General features: G+C 60.9%; 6 protein-coding genes across 6 annotated transcripts; 4 read left to right on the top strand and 2 right to left on the bottom strand.

Annotated features, from left to right (window-relative positions):
• Window positions 1–1,917: 1,917 nt before the first annotated feature.
• On the bottom strand, window positions 1,918–2,232 carry JDV02_002842 (uncharacterized protein; the record flags this gene model as incomplete). Its single annotated transcript, XM_047983916.1, has 1 exon — window positions 1,918–2,232. One exon carries the CDS (start codon window positions 2,230–2,232, stop codon window positions 1,918–1,920), a length of 315 nt encoding a protein of 104 aa, XP_047839888.1.
• A 295-nt stretch (window positions 2,233–2,527) lies between these two features.
• RIA1 (Cytoplasmic GTPase/eEF2-like protein (ribosomal biogenesis)) lies at window positions 2,528–5,781 on the bottom strand (the record flags this gene model as incomplete). Its single annotated transcript, XM_047983915.1, has 2 exons — window positions 2,528–5,668; window positions 5,719–5,781. 2 exons carry the CDS (start codon window positions 5,779–5,781, stop codon window positions 2,528–2,530), a joined length of 3,204 nt encoding a protein of 1,067 aa, XP_047839887.1.
• A 569-nt stretch (window positions 5,782–6,350) lies between these two features.
• JDV02_002840 (uncharacterized protein) lies at window positions 6,351–8,535 on the top strand. Its single transcript, XM_047983914.1, has 3 exons — window positions 6,351–6,842; window positions 6,915–7,952; window positions 8,005–8,535. The coding sequence occupies exons 1-3, from the start codon at window positions 6,360–6,362 to the stop codon at window positions 8,086–8,088; spliced, it is 1,605 nt and encodes a 534-aa protein (XP_047839886.1). The 5' UTR covers window positions 6,351–6,359; the 3' UTR covers window positions 8,089–8,535.
• A 10,631-nt stretch (window positions 8,536–19,166) lies between these two features.
• Window positions 19,167–21,417, top strand: JDV02_002839 (uncharacterized protein; the record flags this gene model as incomplete). Its single annotated transcript, XM_047983913.1, has 2 exons — window positions 19,167–20,101; window positions 20,255–21,417. The coding sequence occupies 2 exons, from the start codon at window positions 19,167–19,169 to the stop codon at window positions 20,319–20,321; spliced, it is 1,002 nt and encodes a 333-aa protein (XP_047839885.1). The 3' UTR covers window positions 20,322–21,417.
• Window positions 21,418–21,711: 294 nt separating this feature from the next.
• JDV02_002838 (uncharacterized protein) lies at window positions 21,712–22,925 on the top strand (the record flags this gene model as incomplete). The annotated part of the gene is made up of 2 exons (XM_047983912.1): window positions 21,712–22,119; window positions 22,257–22,925. The coding sequence occupies 2 exons, from the start codon at window positions 21,712–21,714 to the stop codon at window positions 22,923–22,925; spliced, it is 1,077 nt and encodes a 358-aa protein (XP_047839884.1).
• Window positions 22,926–23,086: 161 nt separating this feature from the next.
• JDV02_002837 (uncharacterized protein) lies at window positions 23,087–23,959 on the top strand (the record flags this gene model as incomplete). The annotated part of the gene is made up of 1 exon (XM_047983911.1): window positions 23,087–23,959. The coding sequence occupies one exon, from the start codon at window positions 23,087–23,089 to the stop codon at window positions 23,957–23,959; it is 873 nt and encodes a 290-aa protein (XP_047839883.1).
• Window positions 23,960–23,999: the final 40 nt, after the last annotated feature.

Here is a 23,999-nt window from a genome sequence, read left to right as displayed (position 1 = left end):
CCAAGCCGCCGCCGCCGCTGGGGTCGCCCACCCTGGCTCCCGCCCCTGGCCCCCGTCCCATCCCATCCCATCCCATCCTGGTCGTCGGCACTTGATTCTTTCTTTCATCCTCGTTCTGCCTCACCAAGCAACCACCACCCACCCACCAACCAGGCTGCACAACCACACCACCGGTAGCGCCGCCGCTGCCGCCGCTCTCGTGCCTCATGTTGCACGTCTTGTCATTCATCAATTTTTTTTTTCTCTTTTCCGCCCCTCCCTCTCTCCCTCCCTCCCTCCCTCCCTCCACTCTCCCCCACATCCCCCTCCCCCTCCTCCCCCCAGCGGGATGTTTCCAGGGCGACTTGACAAGTGACGGGCAGAAGAAAGCACGCGACCAAGGCTCCAGTCCCTCCTTCTTCTTGTTGTATGCAGCCCTTGTCCTTCCTCCTGTTTTACTACGAGTACAAAGGTAGCCCAACGCAACCAAAAAAACTAGGGACTGGGGAGTTAGTGGGTATGTAGCCATGGCAGCTGGGAATCACTGATAGCCCAAGGCTAGTAAGCAAGGCCCTTTTTCTTTTCTTTCTTTTCTCTCCGGGCAAGAGAAGAAGAACTTGTTCTTTACTTTTCTTGTTTTTTTCTCCTCCCCCCATCAAATCAACCTTTCTTGGCACCACACTGGAAGACAGCCGAACGAACTACGTAGCAGCAGCCCGCTGTGTCTCACTCAGCAACCTGCTGGGTCCCTCCCTATATGGGAACCCACCAAGACCACCCGCCACACGGAACAAACCTAAACTCGCCCGGGGGGGGTGTTGGCGCTACCGGGGAAACGGTTCCCATCGCAGTAGGTACCTGAGCCCGTACGCAGAGCCACTGACTTGGCCCTTTGCCGCTGCTGTTGCTGCTGCTCTCTCGCAACAGAAACAAGAGGGGGAGTCGCAAGCGTGCGAGCGAGCGGGCCAGCAGCCATCAGCGGGTACGGGTACGGGTGCGGGTGGCGGTGGCGCGAGCCGGGAGTTGGAATGCAGCACCGAGAGAAACGCCACGCGGGGACGGGGGGGAGGAGAGGAGAGAGAGGGTAACGAGGCAAACAGCGAACAGACCTTTGTTGGCGCGGCACGACTTCGTCACTTCTACCTTTTTTGGTGGTCGCCCTTTGTCTTCCTTTTCTTGTTTTTTTTTTTGCGGGCGTGGCGAGAAACAACACCCCAAAGCCCTTCCTTTACATTAGCCCCCCCCCAGCTTTGACCTGATGAGCTTCCCTTCCTTTCGTTTCACGTCGCTGCTTGACGCAGGCCCCCTCCCCCCCCCTCCCTTTCTTACGGCGACTTGAATGAAGCTGCGTACTTTCCAAGCGCGAGGCGCGCGGCGACGAGACAGAGGCGGCGCCACAGGCGGCGCAGCACGAAGACGTTGACGGCCCAGGCGATTAGGGGAGGTACGTTTGGAAGCGCGTAGTAGGTGGTGGGAAAAGCAGTAGCGAGAGTGAGTCCTTAATTCAGGCACGTATAGGACGGGCGCGAGAGACCCAAGATTGCAGCGGCTGGGCACCAGAGGCGTTGTTGTCTTACACCAAAAACAACGCAGAGCGGGCTGCGGCTCACTCACTCACTCACTCGCTAAAGGGGGAAAAAAGGAAAAAGATAGAACGTCCTCGAGACACCACATGTCGAGCAAACGTGGCCCGCCCGCCGATCACTCAAGTCCAGGCCTGGAATTTCCTACCAACTCACTCACCAACTATGTTACTACTTCGTACGTACAGTAGACCAGTCTCCTAAGCGTAATGCTCGCGAATGCCTGCAAGACAAGTCCATCATCGGCACAAAGTCGCCACACTAGCCACCAGAGACAACAGAGTTGGCCCAACCCCTCTTTCTCGAAATCAGATTGCGCGTTGGCTCCCCACGTTTCCCTTCCTTGAGGCACCGCTTAAACGTGCGGGGGAGGGCCTCGAATCTGCTGGATCGGTCCGTCTAGCCCGACAGGGCAAATGGACCCTCGTCCCCAGTTTCCACAGAACAACAGCAGGCCGACAGTGCTCGGGGCGGGGTGCTGCTGCTGCTGTTGTTGGAGCGCGACGACGGGAACGAGTCGACCAATTGATCTAGCTCCATCCACAGGGGCGACTGCGCGGGTTGGCTGAGCCTGGGTTGGGCCAGCTTGCTTTTTTAGCGCTCGGGTCTCGCGTGTTTGACTTTGCGGCGCCGCCGCCTTGCCGCAGTCGGCGACTTCCCCCACATCCATTATTCGTGTGGGCTTCTGTCCCCTCAGTGTGGCTTGGTCGTGAGAAGCTGCTTATTAGAGAGAAAGCCGGGGAAACGCGACGTTAACGACGACCCCTTGCATCAGATGTTGCACAGCGGCGATGCTAGGCAGGCATCGCTCGCGTGGCGAGAGACGGCTTCAACGCTTCACGTATAGGCGCCAACATGACCTCAGCCAACCGACGTTGACGCGACCAATGCCTCTGACAGACGTACAACAAACGAGCGGGGAGACATGGGCCAGCCAGTCGCGCTGCGAGCCTTGGACGAACGTCCTACCGCTTCAGCGTCTTCTGCTTCTCCGCATCCGTCGCCACGTGTCGTCCCTCGATGAGAAGGCCCTTCTTGCGCCGCACGCCGTCCATGTAGCGCTTGGCCACATTTTCGCGGTCCGCCAGCTCGCCTAGGTCCTCGAGGTCGTCCTCGGTGAAGGGCACCCAGAAGGGATCCTCGTCCAGAATCTCGAAGCCCGCAAAGATGAGCTGCGGCTGCGCGGCGCCGCTCGTCCGCTTGCGCATCTCGTCTGCGAACCCGAAGCTCTCGGCCACGGGCAGCAGCGCCTGGATCGTGAAGAAGGGCGTCCCCTCCTTCATGATCTCCGCCACTACCCGCCCCCGTCGCCGCGTGAGCACGTCGTATACACGCCCCAGCACCTCGGTCGACGCCTGGATCTCCACCGTGTACATGGCCAGCATCAGCCGCGGCGACCAGTCCAGGAATCCCGCGCGCACAGACGATTGCATAGATTTGATGACCTCGCCCGTGAGTCGGCCCAGCTTGTCGCGCGCAGACGAGTCGTCCTCGGACAGGTGCAGCGCGACTTCCTCGACGAAAATAGCAACTCCTTGCATGGGCTCGTGGCAGAGCGGCCCTTGCGCCGTAGCCAGCTGGAAGGCGTAGGTGATCTTGTCGGCTAGGTGGCAGGGGTGCAATGATTCTCCCGCCCGCGGAGCCGTTGTGTCGATCGTCTTAGTGCCAAACACGAGGTCAAGCACGCCGTCCTTGGTCGCGTCGATGAGCAGGTTGGGGCCTGTTCGCCGGGGGCCGAACGCGGCAATCTGATCAATCCGGTTCTTCCAAATTTCCCGTCCCTTGCCAGCCTCCAGCTGTTGCCGCAGCTGCTGCTTCAACTCTTCGGCCGACAGGGTGGTGCTGGCTGTCACTGTCGTGTCCGCCACCACCTTCGCTTCGGCGTCTCCCTCCTGCTCCTCATCTGCGGAGCGCCTCTCGGCGTACAGCCGCTTGATCGAGTCGCCATTCTTGAGGAGAAAGTCGGTCACGTTGGCAGGTAGCGGCCGGACCTGAACCGTCAGGGTGACCTGCTTTGAGCTCGTCGTGCCTACCACCACGCCGCGTCCCAGGTCCTTGTTCACCGGCGGCCGCATTTCCTCCGCGCGCACAATCGTCTCCCGATAGGGCACAATTGGCGCGCCGGCCTGGATATCGCAATGGGCGAAGCGCTCCTTGAGGTCGAGCAGACACCGCTCGAGGTGAAGCTCGCCAGCCGTCAGGAGGACGTGCTCGCCGCTGGAAAACTGCTCGTACTCGGCACAGGGATCGCTCTGAACCAGAAGGTGCAGACCATGGATCATCTTGTCCAGATCCGCTGGGTTAACGGGTTCAAGTGCCACCCGCACGATGGGCTGGCCAAGCATGCTGACGCCCGCCAGGTTCACGGCACCGTTAATTCGGCTGCATAGGGTGCCTGACTTGAGAATCTTACCCTCCAAGCCGCCGATGCCAAACACAACTCCGGCCGGAACGGACTCGAGAGCCTCCAGGTTCCGCCCCATGAGCATGTATAACGCCGTGACTTTAATCTCTTGTGGCTTCGGGTCGGCGGTGGGATCTGCCGGCGACCATTTGGGTGGGATAACGTAGAGCGTGTCTCCGACCGTCAGGGTCCCCGAGTAGGTTCTGGCAAAGCCGATGAGGTGTTCCGGGTCGACCTTTTTCTCTTCCGTCTCCTGCGTAGTGTCTCCAATGCTGGCAGACCCCAGGGCGTCGGTGAGGCTGCCAACCTCATTCGCCTCCCGGGAGGCCTGGGCGCGCGCGGCCTCTGCGCGCTTCTGCCTCGCCAGCTCTCGCGCCTCCTCGCCCGTCATCTGTCCAGTAGTCTTTCTCCTGTTCTCGGGAAGCTCGCTCTCCGGGATAGATACCATCTTGCTCACGTATGCCACCACAGGGTCTGACGTGCCGTGCTTGAAGGAGACCATGGCCTCCTTAATGGTCGGGTCAATGGCTTCGGAACCTGGAGAGTTGTCTAGCATCTCTGGCAGCCGCTCGGCCTGTGCGGCAGGCGGGGACGGCAGGGACTCGATGACGGAAACCAAAAGCGCCGTTGACAGTGGGAGCCAAGACGCGAAGACGGTGGTCAGAAGCAGGCGCGGGTCCCGGGCCCTGATGATGTGTGGCGGGATGGTGAGGCCCAAAGACTTTGTCACCTTTTCCAGCAGTGCGGGATCGCCTTTGCCGTTGTCGCCTCCGCACGTCGCTTGGTATACGGTCCATACGGGCTCGAGAACCAGCTGCACGAACATGGGCTTGAGGTTGCGGCCCTTGAGATGTTTGGGACCCAGTACTTTTTTCGTCTTAGGATCGAGGTAGAAACTGCCCCATAGAACCTTTTCCATGGTGCCTCGCTTGATGCCGAGCTTCTTCTCGTACAGACTCGCAAACTGGCGGCACGTAAAGGCCCAGCCGTCGATGGCGCTGCTGAAGATGACGTTATTCCGCTCGGGCGCAAAGTAAATGTCCTCGTCGTCGCGCTCCTCGAACTGCAGCTCACCAGCATCGTCGACTAGGTCATCGGCGGATGCCTTGGCGGCGGCGGCGGCGGCGGCGGCGGAGACGCGCTCCTCCATCCGCTCTCTCCAATTGAGGTCCTCCTCCATTCGCTCGCCCTGGAAGAAGCTACCGAGGACGGCGTTAACCTGCTCGAGGAGCTTGTTGAGGTGCACGTAGGCCTCGGAAGGCGTCATCTTGAGCTCGGTGACGAGGCGGTCGATCTTGTTGATGACCAGGAGGGGCTTCAGCTTCTCTGTCCACGTCTGCCGCAGCACGGTGACCGTCTGGCTGCAGACGCCTTCTACAGCATCGACAAGCACGACTGCGCCGTCACACAGCCTTGAGGCGGTGGAGACCTCGCTGCTAAAGTCGATGTGGCCGGGCGAGTCGATGAGATTGATGAGGTACTCCTTGGGTTCCGGAGTGGCGTCTGGGGTGGATCTGCGAAGCATGGAAAAGTAAAGCGAGATGGCTGAGGACTCCATGGTGATGCCCCGGGTCTGCTCATCGGGGCGCGAGTCCAGGTAGCGAATCTTGCCGGCCAGCTTGGGCGAGATGATGCCATTGGTGGCGAGCAGGGCGTCGGTAAGCGACGTTTTGCCATGGTCGACATGAGCGAGGATGCAAATCTAGACAGGTTAGCGGGCGTCTGGCCTGAAGGACGGGGAGCCGGGCCTACATTTCGTATGTCGTCGGACTGCCTCTGGAGGCTTGCCAGCTTCTCGGGGTTGACGACAGGCATGGCGGGTGGATGCAGCTCTGGCAGCAGAGCGGGCAGACTGGGCGAGGAAAGACGTCGTCCCGTCACCGAGGCATGGGCTCCCTTGATGATTGGGAAATTTGTGAGGACGTTCAAGAACCTGCTATTGCTGCTGCAGAACCTGAGGTAGATAAAGAAGCTCGAAGGATGCTTTTTTTTAGCGGCGGTTTGGACAGAATGACGTCTAGCTGGGCCAGTTCATCGCCAGTCAACCGCTTATGGTGTTGCTCCAGTGCTTGCTTGGCTGCCCAGTCGCTCCACCGCAAGCGCGGCTAGACGAGGAACGGTGACTCAGGCGTCAGAATTGCTCAGAATGATTGAGAGGAGCCCGGCGTCTGGTCCAATCACGACAGCGATTTGAAGCGATCCGAAGCCGCCTTGCAGCTCAAAAGGCATTCGCTTGCTCGCGCTTGCGACCGAGAGAGGCTGCTGCCCCGCTTTCCGCCCGCCACGGCCGTGCCCCGCCATCGCGGGCACCCGATACGTGCATCTTTATGCGTCTAGCCTCATCCATCTTCGCGTTAGCCGCATATCCGCACCACAAGCCCTAACAGCCACGCATGGCAGGCACGAAAATTCAGCGCGGCACCGCATCACGACGCCCCTCAGCAACAAGCGCAAAATTCCGGTCGCCCGCTGCTGCCCCTTCGCTCCGCACTCGCGCCTCGCTCGACCACGACAACAGACGAGACCGAGGACGAGGACCAAGACGATCGAGGCTCCCATCAACAATCATGGCGACGTACCAAAACGGCGTGGCCCCGGCCCGCGCCGCCGCCGATGACAGCGACGTCGAGGAGGAGGTCCTCGTCGCCGAGTACAAGGAGCACGTCCAGTACGAGGACGGCGAGGAGCTGAGCCAGACCAACTCCTTGACCATGGCCCAGCAGACCGACGATATTCAGTCCCGCCTCGTCCAGGCCGCCCAGCCCCTCGACTTCTCCGCGCCTCTTGAGGTCAAGTTCCAGAGCTACGACTCGTACTGCAGCCTTTTCCACTTCATCCTCAACTCGGAGGGCCCCGTCGACATTGACCCTCCCTCGGTGCGTTAACAGTCTCCTCGGCAGACGCGCCAGACATGGCGGGACAAATCCTGAACTAACCGGGCTTCTTAGCGATTCTGGGCGTGGGACGTCATCGATGAGTTCATCTATCAGTTCAACTCGTTCAGCTCCTACCGGTCGCGCATCGCACGGCAGGCGTCCAACGAGGAGGAGATTCAGATCCTCAAGGAGAACCCCAACACCTGGGGCTGCTACAGCGTTCTCAACGTGCTCTACTCGCTCATCCAGCGGTCGCAGATTACGGAGCAGCTGGCCGCGATGCGCCGCAACGAGGAATCCGCCGCCGTCGCCGGCGAGTACGGCTCCAAGCCCTTGTACAGCATGCTCGGCTACTTCTCCATCATCGGCCTGCTGCGCGTGCACTGCCTGCTCGGCGACTTCAGCCTTGCCCTCAAGACGCTCGACGACATTGACCTCAACAAGAAGGGCATGCTCTCGCGTGTTGTGGCCGCCCACTTCACCACCTACTACTACCTGGGCTTCTCCTACATGATGATGCACCGCTACGCCGACGCCATCAAGATGTTTAGCCATATCCTCATTTACATCTCACGGACCAAGACGTACCAGAAGAACCCCCAGTACGACTCCATCACCAAGAAGAACGAGCAGATGTACGCCCTCATCGCCATCTGCGTCGCCTTCCAGCCCACCCGCCTCGACGACACCATCCACAGCGCGCTCCGCGAAAAGTACGGCGATCAGCTGCTTAAGCTGCAGCGCGGCGGGCCCGAGTCGCTGCCCATCTTTGAGGAGCTGTTCCGCACCGCCTGCCCCAAGTTCATCTCCCCCGTGCCCCCAGACTTTGAGAACCCCGAGTCCAACATCGATCCTGTCGAGCACCACCTGGCCATCTTCATGGACGAGGTCAAGACCAACATGTGGAGCCCTACCATCAAGTCGTACCTGCGCTTGTACACCACCATGGACCTCAGCAAGCTGGCCGGCTTCCTCGAGGTCAAGCCCGACGAGCTGCGATCGTGGCTGCTCGTCACCAAGCAGCGCACCAAGCAGCTGCGGTACCAGGACCAGGGCCTGCTCGACGGCGAGCTGGTCAACGTCAGCGACCTCGACTACGCTCTGCAGGGTGTAGGTACCCCTAATATGACTCTTTACTTGAGAGGTGCTAACATGTGGCCAGGACCTGATTCACATCTCCGAGGCCAAGGTCGGCCGCAAGCTCGTCGACTGGTACCTCCGCAACCTCTCGCGCACTTACAACTAAGCAGCGGAGGAGAACAAGACTGGCATTCTTGATCGATCCGCCGCACGCTGGGCTCCTGGCTCGCGATAGCGCCAAGACGGCAGATGGGGCGCCCCAGCGGGCATATTCGTATGTGCAAGCCGATTGATGGGCTGCATGGCACCGGCGTCACGGAGTTGGGGACATGTTGCTTGTATGTACCGAGGGGTGAACATGGGAGGGCCACCGAGCCGTTGGGGCCCCGCAGGAACCAAGCGCCCCAGGCAGCGCAGACCTCGTACGGGACGGGCGTCTGGGACAACGGCGCTCCCTCAGGGCGCGCCGTAATTTTAAGCATAAAGATAAGATTTTCACCGACGGGGTGGTGGCGGGACCCGGCGATGAGCTGCCGGCCCCAACCCTAGGGTCAATACTTTCAAGTACAAGTACGTAGTAGATCCAGAAATATGGAAACCTGCGAACCGGTCACATGGCGGCGAGCGCGTCTGGCGTCGGCATGAGGATCATGTCGGTGTAGTGTAACTGTGACGGAGCGCCTCGGACGAGTGCTATGCAGTCGGGGGAGCTGCTCGCTCGCCCAGCTGGCCGGGTCCGCGGGCGGCTGAGACATTTGGCACGGGCGTCGTCTCGCGCATCTGGAACCAACAGAGCACGGGCGTGTCCGTCTGGGCTGGGGCTGGGCTGGCTGGACGCCCGCCCGCGGATCCAGCTCGCACGCCGCCTCGGCTTGGCAGCAGCGCCGCCGGGGCGCTTTTCGATCTCGGGGCGACAGACGGGGCGGGTGATTTCTTGGCGCGCATGAGGAGGCACGCACGAACGCACGATGGGGAATGAATGGATGACCTCGTGACGATCTCTTTAGTACGGATGTCTTTGCTGTTGGTTCTTGTTTGTGCTCATGGGTTCTTGCTTTCCTTTGCTCGGGCAACAGAAGCCCCTTTAAGAAGAGAGGAGAAGAGAAGAGATGAGGCGTGATGAGGCTGGAGAAACAGTGTGCGATGGTGCAAGGGGGGAGGGAGTGGGTGGCATGCGACTAGGGTTCTAACGTACTTCGTAGTTGGCAGTGGACTTATACGCCGCGTGATGCCAAACGACGGTGGGCTGCCGCCGTGGCAGCGGGGGCGGTGGTCATCGTCATTGTTTCTATCGTCGAGGTCCAGGTATCCAATACGTAAGACGAGAAAGTGACGAGACGAATTCGAGATCCATGCCTACTTCGCTACATAGGCATCGCCAAAACGGCCTACTGGGAGAAGGGGACAAGCTGTCTTAAGGCTCCCCCTCGACACGCGTGCTGTCTCCAACACCCAACGCAGTCATTACGTACTGCACTTCGGGGGTTTCATCTCAACCGCGTTCCCCCTGGTCCGGGGGGCAGCCTGGGGTGCGTTTCTTTTCCAGCTCTGGCTGCGGCTGCTCCTCCTGCATCAAAGTACGAAGTGGTATATGGAGTACTGGTACTATTACTGTACTGCATATGCTACTGCATTATACACAAGCGCCCGCAAACTGGGAAGCCAGGGGAAGGAAAGAAAGAGGGAAAAAATTAAGGCCGCATGACGGTCGAAGCCACTTACGTACTTTGTACTCTCTGTGTTCATCGTCGCCGTCGTCCTCAGCCACCGTCACAACCTCTGGCGCTGGGGGCCTATCGTACGTGGCGCGAGGCAAGCAGGCATCGAGGGCGGACAGAGACAAGTCAAAACAGACAGACAGACAGACAGACGACGCAGTGGCCCCACGGGGCAGGTGGTCCACGGGCGAGCGACAGATGTGGAGTGATGGGGGAGGGAGGTAGGGGGGGACCGAACAGCAGCACGCCAACGGGGCGCACACGCGGCGTGGGGGAAGGAGTCAAGATGACGCCAGAGGCGGTCCCTCTGCGGTGACTCGCGAAGAAGCTCACCGATGAGGGCATTTTGAAGTATGTATGTAGCGCACATACTAACTAACTAGTTAGTAGCCTCGCCCGGGCCAGGCACGTGCCACGGACGGAGGGACTCACAAGTTTTGTTATCGGGCTGGCTCCTCTTACTGCCCAGGACGATGAGACACAAGTGGTGAGGGTTCCGCGGTATTACAAACATTCAAGGGACCTGGCTGAGTCGGGGCCGGAGTTGTGTTGTTTTGCAGCCGCGGACCGGAAAGGGGGGCATATCAGACTCTGGGAAACACGGACCGAGCCTGCCAGCCCCCCGATGATGGAGACGACCGATGTGGCCCCTCATGAGGGAGGTGCCATGTGGCGGTCGGCGTGTTCCACTCCATCCTCGTAGATATCGAAATAAGTAAGTGCAAGCAACTACAGCGCCATATGCCGTTCGCGTGATGCGTCGTGCATGATTCGTAGCGACATGTAGCACAGCGCCGTGCCGTACACAACATTAAACACAAGAAAGCGTACTGTGCAGTACTGTACCCGTGAGAGTTCATCACCTCCTCGTCTTGGCAAGCATTCCAGATTTTTGTTGCGTGCACGTCCCCCCCTTTTTTTCCCAGCGGGAGGAGCAAAGCGGTGAAGGCGACAGGCCGGGCCACCGCCTCGTCGCCCTACACACCTGTTGCTGTACCACCTACTACGAACCACGTTATTAGGTATGTACGTGATCAGGGTCTCGCATGCTCACAGCGCTCCGTCCAACAAACAGTACAATCTCATCCATCCGTCCGGTCCGCTCCCCCCCCCCCTCTTTCTTGTCCCCGGGGGGGCGGTCTGGCGAGATGCCCGCGTCAAAAAGGTTGAGGGCCCCCGACGGGAGGCGGTTTGCGCGCCGTGCGCGCTGTAGGGGTATGTACGGACGTGCACAAAGAGCGTTGTCGATGGACACGCGCGTGGGCGGTTGGGACGGGCTCCCCTGCGCTCTTTCACACGGACGCGTCAGCATGTATATGCGCAGGCACGGAGAAAGAGGTCGTGTTTGTTCTTTTGTGTGTTTGGTATACAGCACGAGGCAGCGGTACGGGACAGGCCGTGGAGTGAGTTGTACTTTGTACATGTGTGTGTATGTGCGTGTCTGTGACGTGCAGGATTCCAAGATATGATTCGCATCATCCGTCAAACGTCAGCGCAGCGCGGACGCTGTGCAACGCCAAGGCAAGAACATGGGCGGTGGCGGTGGCGGCGCGGCGATCTAAGGGCGGTGGTACTTGCGACGAGCAACGAAACTCACTTATCAAATACAAAGTAGTACATACCTAGGTATGCAAGAGCTGAAGGACTCACGTTGTTGGCCCGCGGCGGGTCGTTTTGCTCCGACGCCCGCAACATATACGACGAAACACGCGACCGTCCCGGCCGGGCCGGCCTCGGCGACGGTGACGACGACGGCGAGGGTGCGTTGTGTTGCTTACCCTGGGCATTAACACACAACACTTTGAGAGAGGAGGAGGGGATGGGGGGAGCCCCGCCGTGGGGGAGGAGACCGGAAGGCGGAAGGAAGGGGGCACAGGCTTGGCAGACCTAGTAACGTACTCCGTACTCTCAACTTGGGTGGGAGGTTGGGGGGAGGGGGAGGGCAGGGTGGTCGGTATTGATGGAGGTCGAGCCGGGCCGAAGCGATCGTCAGATATGGGCTTCGGCAGATCCAACGAGGCAAGCGGTCCGCAGCCAACATGGACGGACACACACACGCACGCACACCTCGGGCAGGTTTATAGGCACACGCTGCATGTGAAGTTGCTGTATGTGTATGTAGTTTGCATGCGCCAAGAATACAGTAAGAGTGCGTGCGGGTGATGAGCATGGAGGCCGGGTATGGAGTTGGATTGGGGAACTGGGAGGCGGAGGGGTGTTATTACGTACTAGCATCGGGACGGAAAGCCATGCTGGGGCGGGGGACCGACAGTTACCTGGGCTTGTGCAACACTCCTGTGATTAGGAGTCTTTCAATGTTTCGGACAAAGTGCCTGGTGGTTTGCGCGCCTCTCCCCGCGACGCCGACTCGAGTCGCTGACAAGAATGGGCGGGCGGCCATCGTAGGTGGCCCAACGGTGGGGAGGGGGGGAGGCCGCCGGTACGCCTCTTTCGTTCCTCGGCGAGCTCGGCGGCCGAGGAGGAGAAATAAGAGAGATGCGAGCCGATGGCTGGATGCACGTTATGCGTGGGGTACGTACATACAGTACGTTGGTGATGGACGGACGCAGTTGGACAGCCGGGGGCGTGGCCGTGAGCAAAGACAAAGGGGGGGGGGCATGTGGCACATGGCAGCAGGACAGGCGGGCGGATGCACGGACGGATGCATGGCGTCGACACAAGCTTACTTTTTAACCTTGAAAGCCGGGCTGCCGCAAGAAAAACAGAAACAGGCTTAACAGGTTACAAAAAAGAAACGCACAAGCAAGTAGTACGTTAGTAGCAGCAGCTATGTGGCGGGCCGCCGGAGTCTCGGCCCCTATGTCGCTTCCTTGGTCCGTTCCTCCCTCCCTCCCTCCATCCTCAGACTTACGTCCCCCGTCAGAGGAGGTAGGTAACTAGGACAAGGACATGGAGATGGGGATGGGGTACATGACGCCGTGTAAGCCCTCCCATGTCGGGCAGTCTTAATCAGGCTACGGCGGGCTACTATCACGTACGTACTATTAGTACTAGCGTTTTCTTCGTGGGCAGTTGGTATCAGCCTTGCAAATCCCTGGTTTCGGCACCAATGGGGGGGCATGGGACCTTTTTGGGGGGAGGGGACCCGCGACTCGTACTAGTAATAGTTGGGGATGATGGGAGTTGTCGCGCATGGAGGATGATGATGGTAATGATGATGATAATGGTTAGAAGGAGGATGAGGACGACCCGAGGTAGGCGGCATGTGTGTCGGTCGGCCTCTGTCCGGGCATGAGAGGCGGCTGCGGCTGCGGCTGCAGCCCATCGTCTTGGCGCGCGTTGGAGCTGAAAAAAGGGCCGCCGGGCGTCTGAGGTTGGTCCATGGCTCCGTTGTCATCGTCCATCCCATTCATCATCGATCCGTCCATCGACGTGCTCTCGCTGACTTCCCATGTTGCAAGTCTGCTTGCCTGTGCCGCCGCAACGTGCTGAACAACTCGTACTACCTTGCTTGTTCGGAGACATGCCACGTAAGTTGAACCTTTCCAGCTCGCGGGAACATCGGACAACCTACTAGTTGCAGAGGCAAGTGTTGATTAGTCTGGTGGTGGTGGTGGTGGGTCGAAAGCAGCTTATTGTTGGTGGCCAGCAAGTACCGTAGGTAGTAACTAGTAGCTAGGTTACTGGTTGACTGAACTAGGCAAGGGAGGTGGTTTGCTGATGTGGATTCCAAAACGGCTTTGGGTGCGTGGGTAACTGTGATGTTGCGTCCTCCCGATGGGATGGCATCCCCATGTCATGTCATCAAAATTCCCCCACGCGCGCGCATGCATGCCCCGGGGCGCCGAGGCAGGCCCAAGCCAGGCAAGGGCGCGCACGGACTCGACTCTTGGTCCATCTATTCTGTCTTTCTGCCAGTATGTTGGTGACTGGACTCTACCGGGAAGTACTGCAGTACTGCTGTTACCTCGTACAGGTACGATTCACTTCGTAGGTACTTGGTAGCAAGCAATGGAAAGAGTCATCGAGTACCCGTTGCATCCCGGTCACGTCTCTTGACGTCGCTTTCATGCCGCGGCTCCCTCACACACATACACACACACACACACACACACACACACAGAGTCATGTACAGTACCGAACTGTTGGGCTTCGTGACGGACCAGCTCCAGCCACCGCCGCCGCCGCAGACATCATAGCTATTGATCAAAGCACGTTTCGGCATGTATGCATGTGCGTCAGCGTGCGTGCGTCTAGCTCTTCTCTCTCCAAACCCAGGCTCTCCCCCCCTCCTTTTTCTCTTCGCCTGCTCGAGTGCCTGCCTGACCGCCACCCGGGCGCCGCGAGGGGAATAAATAGAAATAAAAATAACCTTGTTTCGGCTCCATATTTTCCCTGGTTCCTAAACTAGTACTTCGGGGCTGTCGCCCGTCTTTGCCCCGTGTCTATGTGTGCTGCAGAACGCCCCCAGTGGGAACGTGTCCCCTCGCCAGTCCATCCGTCCGTACACTCTCGTTCGGTACGTAGCACAGTGCCTGGAGTGCATGGAGACTGAGCAACAGAGCGATAAGAGAGAGAGAGAGAGAGAGAGAGAGAGAGAGTGTGTGTGTGTGTGTGTGTGTGTGTGTGTGTGTTGTGAAGCTACCGCCCCACGTGCACGAGCTGGGCCAGCGACGCCACATACTTGCAGCGGCGATACCACAATGTATGTTATAGAGAAGAAGACAGACGGTGACCCGTGGCGGTGGGGAGAAAGACAGAAACGAGAAAAGAAATACGGGGGAAAGAAAGGTCGAGACAAGGTCAACGTTTTCGGCTCCCCCTCCTTGGGCACACAGGAAGGCTACCTGGAGACTAGACGCGGACCGACCCCCTTGTTCCGCGCGGGCGTAGAGTAGCACAGCATCATATTCAACACAGTTTTCTCCCCCCCGTCACATCGCAGCGACGGCAGAACCGCAGAAGCCAGAAGAAACACAGGGCGGCTCTTGCCGCTCCGTCCCGCGTCTCGCCTAAGCTTCCGGACGCAATTGAGCGGCGAGGCGAGGGCGAACGCGAGATATCGCACCATCACCACCGCTAGCAGCAGCAGTAGCAGCAGTAGCAGCAGTAGCAGCTCCATGTTGTGCCAGGATAGACTCACATTGACAGCTCAACCGAGGCTTGCCAACTCGCCTCACAACTGGGCCCGGTTGGGTGTTACCAGCAGGTCCCTTACCGCCTCTGCGTAGCACATATAGCACGAAGGGCATGCACACACCTTCGCTCACCTCACCTCACCTCATCCACTCACCGGCCGAGTCCAGTCGCGTCTCGCCGACTCGCCATATCTCATCCCACCTCATCTCATCGTATGGTCTCGCATCACATCATCGGGGCCCCCGCGGCGTCTCATCTCCCCCCGTTTCGAATACACGGCCGAGACCACCAGGCGACCACCTCCCGGCGGCGTTCAAGCTTCGGCAACGCCCGTGTCTGTCTGTTTCAATCCTTCCTCGGCACCAACCGAGAAAGGGAGGAGAAAAAAAAGAAAGAAAAACAAGGACCCAACAAAAGGCACATGAGCCTGTCCCGGTCGTCGTCGTCGTCCCTCGGGTCATCAGGTGACTCCTCCCCCACCCCATCAGGTGACCAGCAGTCTCTTCGGTACGCCAAACACACGGTAACTATGTCACCATCCGATCCATCCACCCGCATCGCATCGTATCGTATTCCGGTGCGACGCGGTCATAGGAGCCACGCACCACCAAGAAGACCCCGTCCGTATAAGCAGCCCGCCCACGGCAAGATCCTCCCCTCCCCTCCTCTAATCCACCACCAAGTTACCCAGCCACCCTTGGCCGCCCACCCACGCATCGACAGCGGCGGCAGCAGCGGCAGTCGCGCCGTAGCAGCAGGCCGTCAGCATTATCAGCACCCCCGTCAGTTTAGTTCACACGAGTGTGTATATGCAAGCATCGGGTCCATAAATCGTCTTCATCGTAAGCAGCAGGAGCAGAAGCAACGACGAGTCCGCAGCGGCGCTTCCTCTTTGCGACTGCAGCTTGGCGTGCGTTCGGCGTATGTGTCATCCCATCCCCCCCCCCCGGGGGCGGCCCGGGCTGGGGACTCCCAAGGTTGGCGGCTGCCGCGAACCGGTCAACGGGCATCCCCGGCCAGCGAATCGACGGGGACGGACCGCGCCCGTGGCCGAACGGGGGGGTTAACTTTGTAGTTGCTTAGTCTGCAAGACAAAGACAGACTGGGATTACCGTGTGAGAAACCAACACGGGTGCCGACTCGACGTCCCAGCAACCTCTTTTTTTCTTATGTGGAATTTTCTTTTCTAAAAAAAAAAAAAAAAGAAGAATTTGGCCTTTTTCTGCGCCTCACCCGTCAGCCAGCCAGCCAGCCCTTGAAGACTCCTTCTGTACAATATTCACGGCGGATTGGTGTATTACGACAGCTGCGGGTGGCCCCGTGTCGTCTGCCAACATGGTCGTGTCGCGGCCGCCCGACCCCATCCGTCCATCAATCACCACCGGCATCAACGTCATTGCAGGCGCCGCGCAGAAACGACAGCTGTCACCTTTTTTTTTTTTCGTTGACTGGGGCCCGCCCACGGTTACAAAAATCACGGTTACGATTTACGGTTATTACAGTGCTGGCGCGTGCTGCTGCGAGCACCCAACTAGGTAATATTCACGCATTTACATGCGGCACGGAACGCCGCGAGGCACCAGCCCTCTTTGCGAGTGATCAGTTTCTAGGACCGCCTGCGGGCTCGTTTGCGCAGTACGGACCGGTAGAGACGACGACGCAATCCATCCACCCATTGTCATCAACGCAACACTCCATCACCATCACCCTCGTCTCATTGTACGCAGCAGGGCTCGTCCAAAACAGGGGGGGGGAGTGCACAGTGCTCTGCTCTCCACCTCCTGGAAACCCAGGTCCCAGACCTCAACCAAAGCTTGGGTAGTATTTTATCTAGCACTGGCTTGCAAGGTCCATGACAGGTAGGCCCCCACTCACTCTGGCAGTCACTCATTCACTCACCAACCTCCGGGCGCGCAGGGCGGTGGCCGCGTGTGTCCGTGTCTGGCCATCAAAGAAGAGACGCCCCGCTATTTCAAGGTTGGCAATTTAGGTCGCCCGGGGTGGTCCAAGCTCCCCTCCATCCTTGCCCCCCTGCCCTGGCCCTCCCCCCCTCCCCTCCATCCATTCCAGGTTACCCCCCCGGCCCGCTACCTTAGCACCCGCAGCGGCGGCAGCGAAGGGCCCCCCGCCGCCACACCTTGCAGTGGAGGGCGGGCAGGCAGCGTAGGGCTCTCTGCCGGCGCGCGACAGCTCCATTGCTGCTTGCCCGGTGCCCGCCCGCGTGGACAGACAGACAGACAGCCAGCAGTGAGCACCTGGTGGAAAGGCATCGGAAGTACAGGTACAGAGCCCTTGTACCCACCTGGTACCCTCACAACCTCCTCCCCCGGCCTTTGTGTCCACCATCGCCTCTCGTGCTCGGCACTCGCCTGGGTCGCCCGCCTTGCCTCACCTGGTCGGTCGTATGTACGCCGCTACTACTGCGACACATTTGTACGTTGAGTATATCTTGATTGGGGACGCAGGTCGACTGCAGACGACTTTGACGACGCACCCGCGGCAACAGGGCACACTGTCTGCACCTGAATATAGTAATCACTATACGAATACGCCTAAACAAAACTGTCGGTCGGCACACAGCTCGCCTCCTCGCCTTGCCTCGCCTCGCCTCGCCTCGCCTGCTCCAACACAGCCCGGACCACCTCGCCCGCGGCCGCCTGTGCCGGGCTCGGCGCACAGCAACGCGCTCCACTGGGCTGCAGCGTGCGCCCTGGCACCACCACCAGCACCTACCTACAGGTACCTGTGGACCTCAAGCCTGCCTTTGTTCACCTGCTAACTAGCCCTGCCCTCCCTGGTGCTAATAATCCCCCCAGGGCTGGATCTACTACCTGGGTTAGTACTAAGGTCCCTAGTAGGGCCCTGCCAGCCAGCCAGCCAGCCAGCCAGCCAGCCAGCCCGGCAGCCCGGCAAACCTGGGTGGTACGTAGGAGGTTGTGCGTGCGTGCGTGCGTCCTGGTCTGGGGCGTTGACGTGGGTGCCAGGTGTGTGTGTGAGAGAGATGGAGTGTGTGTGCTTGCTTGCTCGGCCAGGACTTTAAGGTACCTGTTTCCGGCTCCCGCTGCATGATCCTTTACCTTCAATTCCCTGAACACTCCTCTCGCCTTGCCTTGCCTGGCCTGACCTGACCTGGCCTGACCTGACTTGACAATCGCCTTGCCTTGCCGGGCTGTCCTTGTCACTGTGCCTCACCCACCGTCCCATCCATCCAGCCAGGCTTCTTCGTTCCTGCAACCTGCAGAACCTCTTGCGCATCGCATCGCATCGCAAGCACGTTGAACGCTTGCCGAGCTGTTGTTGGCTACTCGCTCGGCTCTTCTTTTCTCTTCCTTCTACTACTCTCCTCACTCCTCCTCCTCATCATCCTCCTCTCTTCTTCTTCTTCTTCTTCTCCTTCTTCCTCTCCATTTTTCTCTTCTGCCCCTGTCCTTGCTATCTCGCCTTCCTTTTTTTTTTCTTTGCGCCCTGCCCTGTCCAGCTGCTGCAGGAGCACATCCGTCGTCCTACCGAAGTTATCTCGCCGTGACGATCGTTACAGCTCGAAGCTGCCTGAAGAAGCCGCCGGAAGGTTCGATCTCGATACCTCCTTCCCGTTACGCCCTCGATTCCCACTCCCGCTGCCCGCCGCCGGTACCACGGCTTGCGTCTCCAACAACATCGCCGCTACCACCTTTCATCATCGTCGACGTTGCCGCCATCTTCGCCGCCGCCGCCCGGCTCGAAAACCGCCATCGTCCCTCGTTGTACACCGTCCGTGGCCCGGCCCGCCAGCTACTAGAGAGCTTGCAGCTTCCTCCTTCCGCCGCCCGCCGCCCACCACTTGCCGTCTCTCGCGCCCCCCCCGACATCGTCGTCGGACCCCGTCGTGGAATCGGCATTGCCATTGCCGTCGTCGCCAACGTCCTTCTCGACCTGCTCCTCCGCCCATCGCCAAAAAAGGCCATCCCGCCAAGACGGCGCGCCGCAGCAGTACCGTCCCGCCTGCACGCCCGTTTGAGTGCCGTGCCTGCGCCTGCGCCTTGCCGCCGCGTGGCCGTTTGTGGTGGCCGTTTGTGTGGCCCGAGCCGGCATCTTTTTGCCGATCTGTGACACGGCAAGATCTCGTTGTCTTGGACTCGCCCTGCTTTCTGAGTCGCCGTCACTCACCCGCCGCCCACCCTGCCTCCCAGGCAAGACCGGAGCCAGCCCGAGCATTCGTTGATTGGACCGCACCCTGCTGGCCCTGCGAGATTGCCGTGTCAGACCACACTGACCACGACGACGACGTCGATAGCCGGGGCCTCGGGCCAGCGACCACACAGACACCGCCGCCGTGGATCACCAGTCGGAACCCTGCTATCCTCCTCCCCTCCGTCCTCCCCTCCAGCAGCGCAAGCGCTCCCTCTTCTCCGCCTTGTCCTGCCACGGCTCCAAGGCCTTCGCATGCATGACCGATCCCACAGACATCGACTATGGCGACGGCCGCGTCAGGCGCATCCCCCACGGCTCCCGCGAGCCGAAACCAGCCAGACGTAGCGTCGGGAAGCCGGCCGCCCGGCGGCCAATCATGGACTCGCCGCCGCTGCTGAGCGAAGAATCAGATGTCTCGCCCATGACGCCCGTCCCAGAAGCCACGCGCAAGGAACCGAGCATCAGCAGCGACGGCGATAGCACCAGCGCCTCCTCCAACGGCGCCGAAATCACCAACGCCATCGACGGCAACCGCGATGCCAATGGCGATAAGAAGTCTGTCGGACCTGACGATGCCAGCGGCAACGGCGCCGCCGCCGGCGACTACTTCTTTTCGCCCGTGGCGCCGGCACCCAAGCAACAGCCCAAGGTGGAACGACCCGTGGACAGCGGCGTCAGCATGTCTGCCGGCCTCGCCGGACGGCCGCCCCTTCCCGCCGCCGACGAGCCGGAGCGGCAGGCAGCGGTCGCCACGACAGAGTCAACGCAGCCACGCAAGCTCAGCATCGCTTTTCAGGATAAGCCGAGGCGGCGAGACTCGGCCGCGTCGGCAAGCAACGCGGGCTCCAACGCCTCGTCCAATGGTGGCTCCAACGAGTCCTCACAAGGCTCATCCGACGAAGGCTCGGACCGAGGCGGGATGAGGAAACAGTCGGTGTCGTCCATCAGCCTCCGAAGCCTATCCAATCGGTCTGTGGCGTCGGCCGAGCCCCGCAAGTCGAGTGTCTCGTTTCAGGATGTGCTGCCCAAGCCCGACTATTCGACAGCAAATGACATCGTCGACGCGTGGAGCAGGAAGCGATCTATTTCGTCCATGAGCTTCCGGAACCAGCGAAACCCGTCGCCCACGGACGGAGAGCTGACGCCGGCGAGTGAGTCGCGCTCTCGACCGCCGTCGCCGCCTCACCAGAGGTAAGCATCTTTTTTTTTTTTTTTGTTCTCTTCTCTTCGCGTCCGTCCCGCCGCGTTGCTGCGCGTGCTAGCCCGTCGAGTGTCGTCGAGTGACGTCGCCGCTGCCCGTCAAACAAAGAAGGAGAGACATTGATGAAGAATGGACGGGTTGAGACACGACACCACCCTTGAGGTGCCAGAGGGTGCCTTGTTATACGCAACTGGCCCCTCGGCGGCGTGATGTGCACACCAGTTCGGCACCCCAGTTCCGGGACGGGCCCTCCCTTTGACGCCCATCATGCCCCAGAACGGATGTTTGGTCCTCGCTGCGGCCCCCGCGTCGGCGGCTCTCGGGTGGAGCGGCACGCCCAGCTGTGCCCGGCGTTGGGGCCCATGCCCCCCCGTGCGGCGGCTAAGCACGCCCGCCCTGAGCCAGTCTGCCGGCAGTGGCCTGGCGAGATGCGGCGGCGAGTTTAGAGTTATTCTGCCGGCCACGACAGGGGGGTTGCTTGCCAGATGCCAGGATGGCCCGTCGATGGCGTGAAGCGCGCGCATAGTGGATGGTGCGGTGGCCGTGGGCGGCGTGGGCCGGTCGGTGGGCTCGGCGGCGGGCGGGCGGCGGTGGCGGCGACGGTGAGTCCCATTGTCCCAGGCCACCGAAGGACGCTTGCATTGCCACGCATGTGGTCTCTGCTCTGTCGAGCCCCGTGGGGCGCGGCTCGCCGGGTCACTGCCTGCTGCTACTGCTGCTGCTGCTGCTGGCTGTCTTTGCTTGCTTGGCCCCTCGCTCGCTGGCAGCCGGTGCGGGGACCAGTGGTTGGAATGCTGCTGCCGCCGCCCCGGCTTGCCCTTCCGAGACCGAATGCATCTCTTTCATTCAACCTGATGCGGCCCCACTGGCCAAAGGCACCGTTGGCGGGCAGCAGCGATGCCGGCTATGGAAGCCTATCCGGATCAGTCAGGCTGCGCCTAACTGGAGAGTACCTATTGCCTGAAGGTGGGCGTCTCCAGGGCTCCGGGCTGCCCGCCAATGGCCCCGGCCCTGCCTGCTAGAACCGCGCAACTCGACGGGCTTTAGCTTGCTGCCCCGCTAGTTACCTGCCCACCCGTGTCGGGACACTGCCTCCATCCAGCTCGACTCCACCAGTTGTGGTTCGGCCCAGCCCAGTGGCTCGGGCTGCTGGCGACATCGCCGCGCGGGGGGTTCGAGCGCTGTGCTGCCGCCGTCTCGCTGCCCCGGGGCGGCCGATGGATGATGCGTCGCCGGGCGCAGTGCGGGTGAGGTGGGCAATCGCCGCAGTCGCCGCCAGCCCGCCCACTAGTTAGTTCGTTCCCGGTTGCTCCTCCTCCCTGAGCGGAGGCTATGCTACGGATGCTCCATGGCTCTATTGAAGAGCGGGCAGTGGCCACTGCCACCCGGCGAGGCCCCAGCGCGACCCCATCCATCTTCCCCTCCCGCTCGTCGCTCGCATGCGCCTTGCCCCTCTGTTGTCTCATCTACCTCTACATATCCATCATCAACCCCCCCCCCCCCCGCCTTCGCCATCTCTGCAACCCTTATCCCCCGCAGACGCCGCTGCTCGCCTCTTCTACCTCGCACCCTACCCAGCTGCGGCCCCCGACCGACAGACATGGCGGCGCTAACCGAGACATCGCACGACAGGTTCCAGCACCACGTCGGCTTCGACAACGTGCCCAATGGCGAGGCCACCAAGAACAACACGCTGTCGCTGACGCTCAACGTCAAGCACAAGGGCTACCAGGCCCGCCGCAGATCACGGACCTTCATGGTCGGCGTCGACGAGCACTCGTACTCCGACTATGCGATCCAGTGGCTGCTCGACGAGCTCGTCGATGACGGCGACGAGATTGTCTGCGTTCGCGTCATCGAAAAGGAGATTCGCTACAACGACAAGCAATACCACGATGACGCCAACAACATCATGGACGCCATCCTCGCCAAGAATGGTGCCAACCGCGCCATCAGCTTTGTCCTCGAGTATGCCGTCGGCAAGCTGCACGCGACCTTTCAGAAGCTGGTACGTCCTCTGCTCCCCTTCCCCGCTCCTCCCTCACCTCACCCGCCCCTGCCCCTTCCCTGGCTGGCAGCGACAATGCTCCTACGACTCGTGTCCCGCGTCCATGACACCCGCAGGCTGACCACCGCCACGCGCAGATCCAAATGTACCAACCCGCCATGCTCATCGTGGGCACCAAGGGTCGGTCACTCGGCGGCATCCAGGGGCTAGTCAACGCCCGCAACTCCTTCTCCAAATACTGCCTGCAGTACTCGCCCGTGCCCGTCGTGGTCGTGCGGCCGACGGAGCAGCGCATCAAGAAAAAGGTGAAGCGCGCAAATGATTCGACGCGCCAGACGTACGTGGGCATGTTGGCCAAGACGCACGGCCGTCACGAGGCCGACAGCGAAGCCAGCAGCACGTACGAGCTCGAGGTGCAGAACACGCCCGACGAGGAGGCCCATCAGGTGGCCAAGGTGCTCGGCCTGCCCGCCAAGTTCGACCCGACCATCAAGCCCCTCCCGTCGAGCCTGCTGCGGCCGCGCTCCAGGCCGACCAGCCCGCACCCAGGGACTGACGCACCCACGCGCCTCGTAGACGCGTCGCCGTCCAGCGAGCGGGGCGATAGTGACGAGGAGGAAGACGAGGAGGAGGATGGCTTCGAGGTGGTGGACGGCCAGCAGGCGCTCACGCAGCAGCAGAAGCTGGAGCAGCTGCATAAGATGGAGGTGGGAGAGGCCGCCGCGCTGAAGATGGGTGTCGACGACGACACGGATGAGTCGGACGACAAGTCGGACACGGCGCAGGGAGCCAAGACGTCTTCATAGAAGAAGACGACGGGCCTGGAAGAGGCCCGCGACGCCGCACCAAGTCCCGGCGCCGCGGAATGCCACGACGGTAAGGAGCCCCCACCCCGGCTGTGCATCGTCCGGGACATAGACGCCTGACAGCTGGGACAGATGAGCACGATGTATTCGCCGTCTAGCAGATGTACGATGGGCAGGAGGGGCACGGCGACGACGTCCAGCCGTGGCTCAGGCCTCCAACAAGAGGCCGGCTGCTCTCGTTGATTCCGGAGCTGACAGACGACGCCCATGATGCGCATGCCAGATCGACTGCTTGTGGCGTGGCGCAGGCCGCCCAAAGACGGTCGGGTGACGGCTCGGTGGATGACACGACATCATCGTCCCTCTCGACAGACATGCGGAGCGACTTGGCAATCCCGACGGCGTTATACTCTACGGGAAGCCGCCAGCAGGACCACATCCGAGGCAGTCACACAGTGGAAACCATGGTTCGCAACGCATTTTGGGAGAGGCGGCGCAGGCGCTTTCGTAGTGGCGACAAGGGGCGGAGGCCGATGATGGACAGGCGGCACGATCGGGCTCGGTACAGGAACCGCATCGCGGCTCTGCGAAAGAGCCGGGCCATTCGCCAAGCCGTGGCGAAGCAGAATCGCGAGCAGCTTTCGCAGGACTTGTCGACGGAACATATTGCCAGTCGAGACTTTGCATCGCTCACTGCAACCGGAGTCACGCCGACGGAGAGCCATGCCACAGGAGACGACGCTGCGTCGCCGACGGAACGGGCGGCGCAGGCGGATCTCGGGACGCGTCTTGCGTTGGCGGCCGGCTTCGACGCCAGAACGAGCCAAGTGGACGACAATGGCGACGGAGGCGACGAGCTGGAGGGAGCAGCAGGCAAGGCACGCAGGAAGACGACAGATTCTATTGCAGTAGAGCCTCTTGGGGTGGATGCACCAGACGTGGACGAAGAGACATGGAGCGCTCTGCAGGTGCTTTGTTCATGGTGCACGTGCGGTGGCAGACGGACAAGGAAGAGGATGCAGAGCCAAGACTGAGCCGAGCGTGAGCACCGAGCGTGCGGGACAGGCATAGGCG

Source organism: Purpureocillium takamizusanense, chromosome 2, assembly GCF_022605165.1.
Source record: "Purpureocillium takamizusanense chromosome 2, complete sequence".
In the NCBI taxonomy this organism is placed as follows: Eukaryota; Fungi; Ascomycota; class Sordariomycetes; order Hypocreales; family Ophiocordycipitaceae; genus Purpureocillium; species Purpureocillium takamizusanense.
The sequence above is the reverse complement of the archived record's forward strand: the minus strand, read 5'-3'. Positions and strand labels throughout refer to the sequence as shown.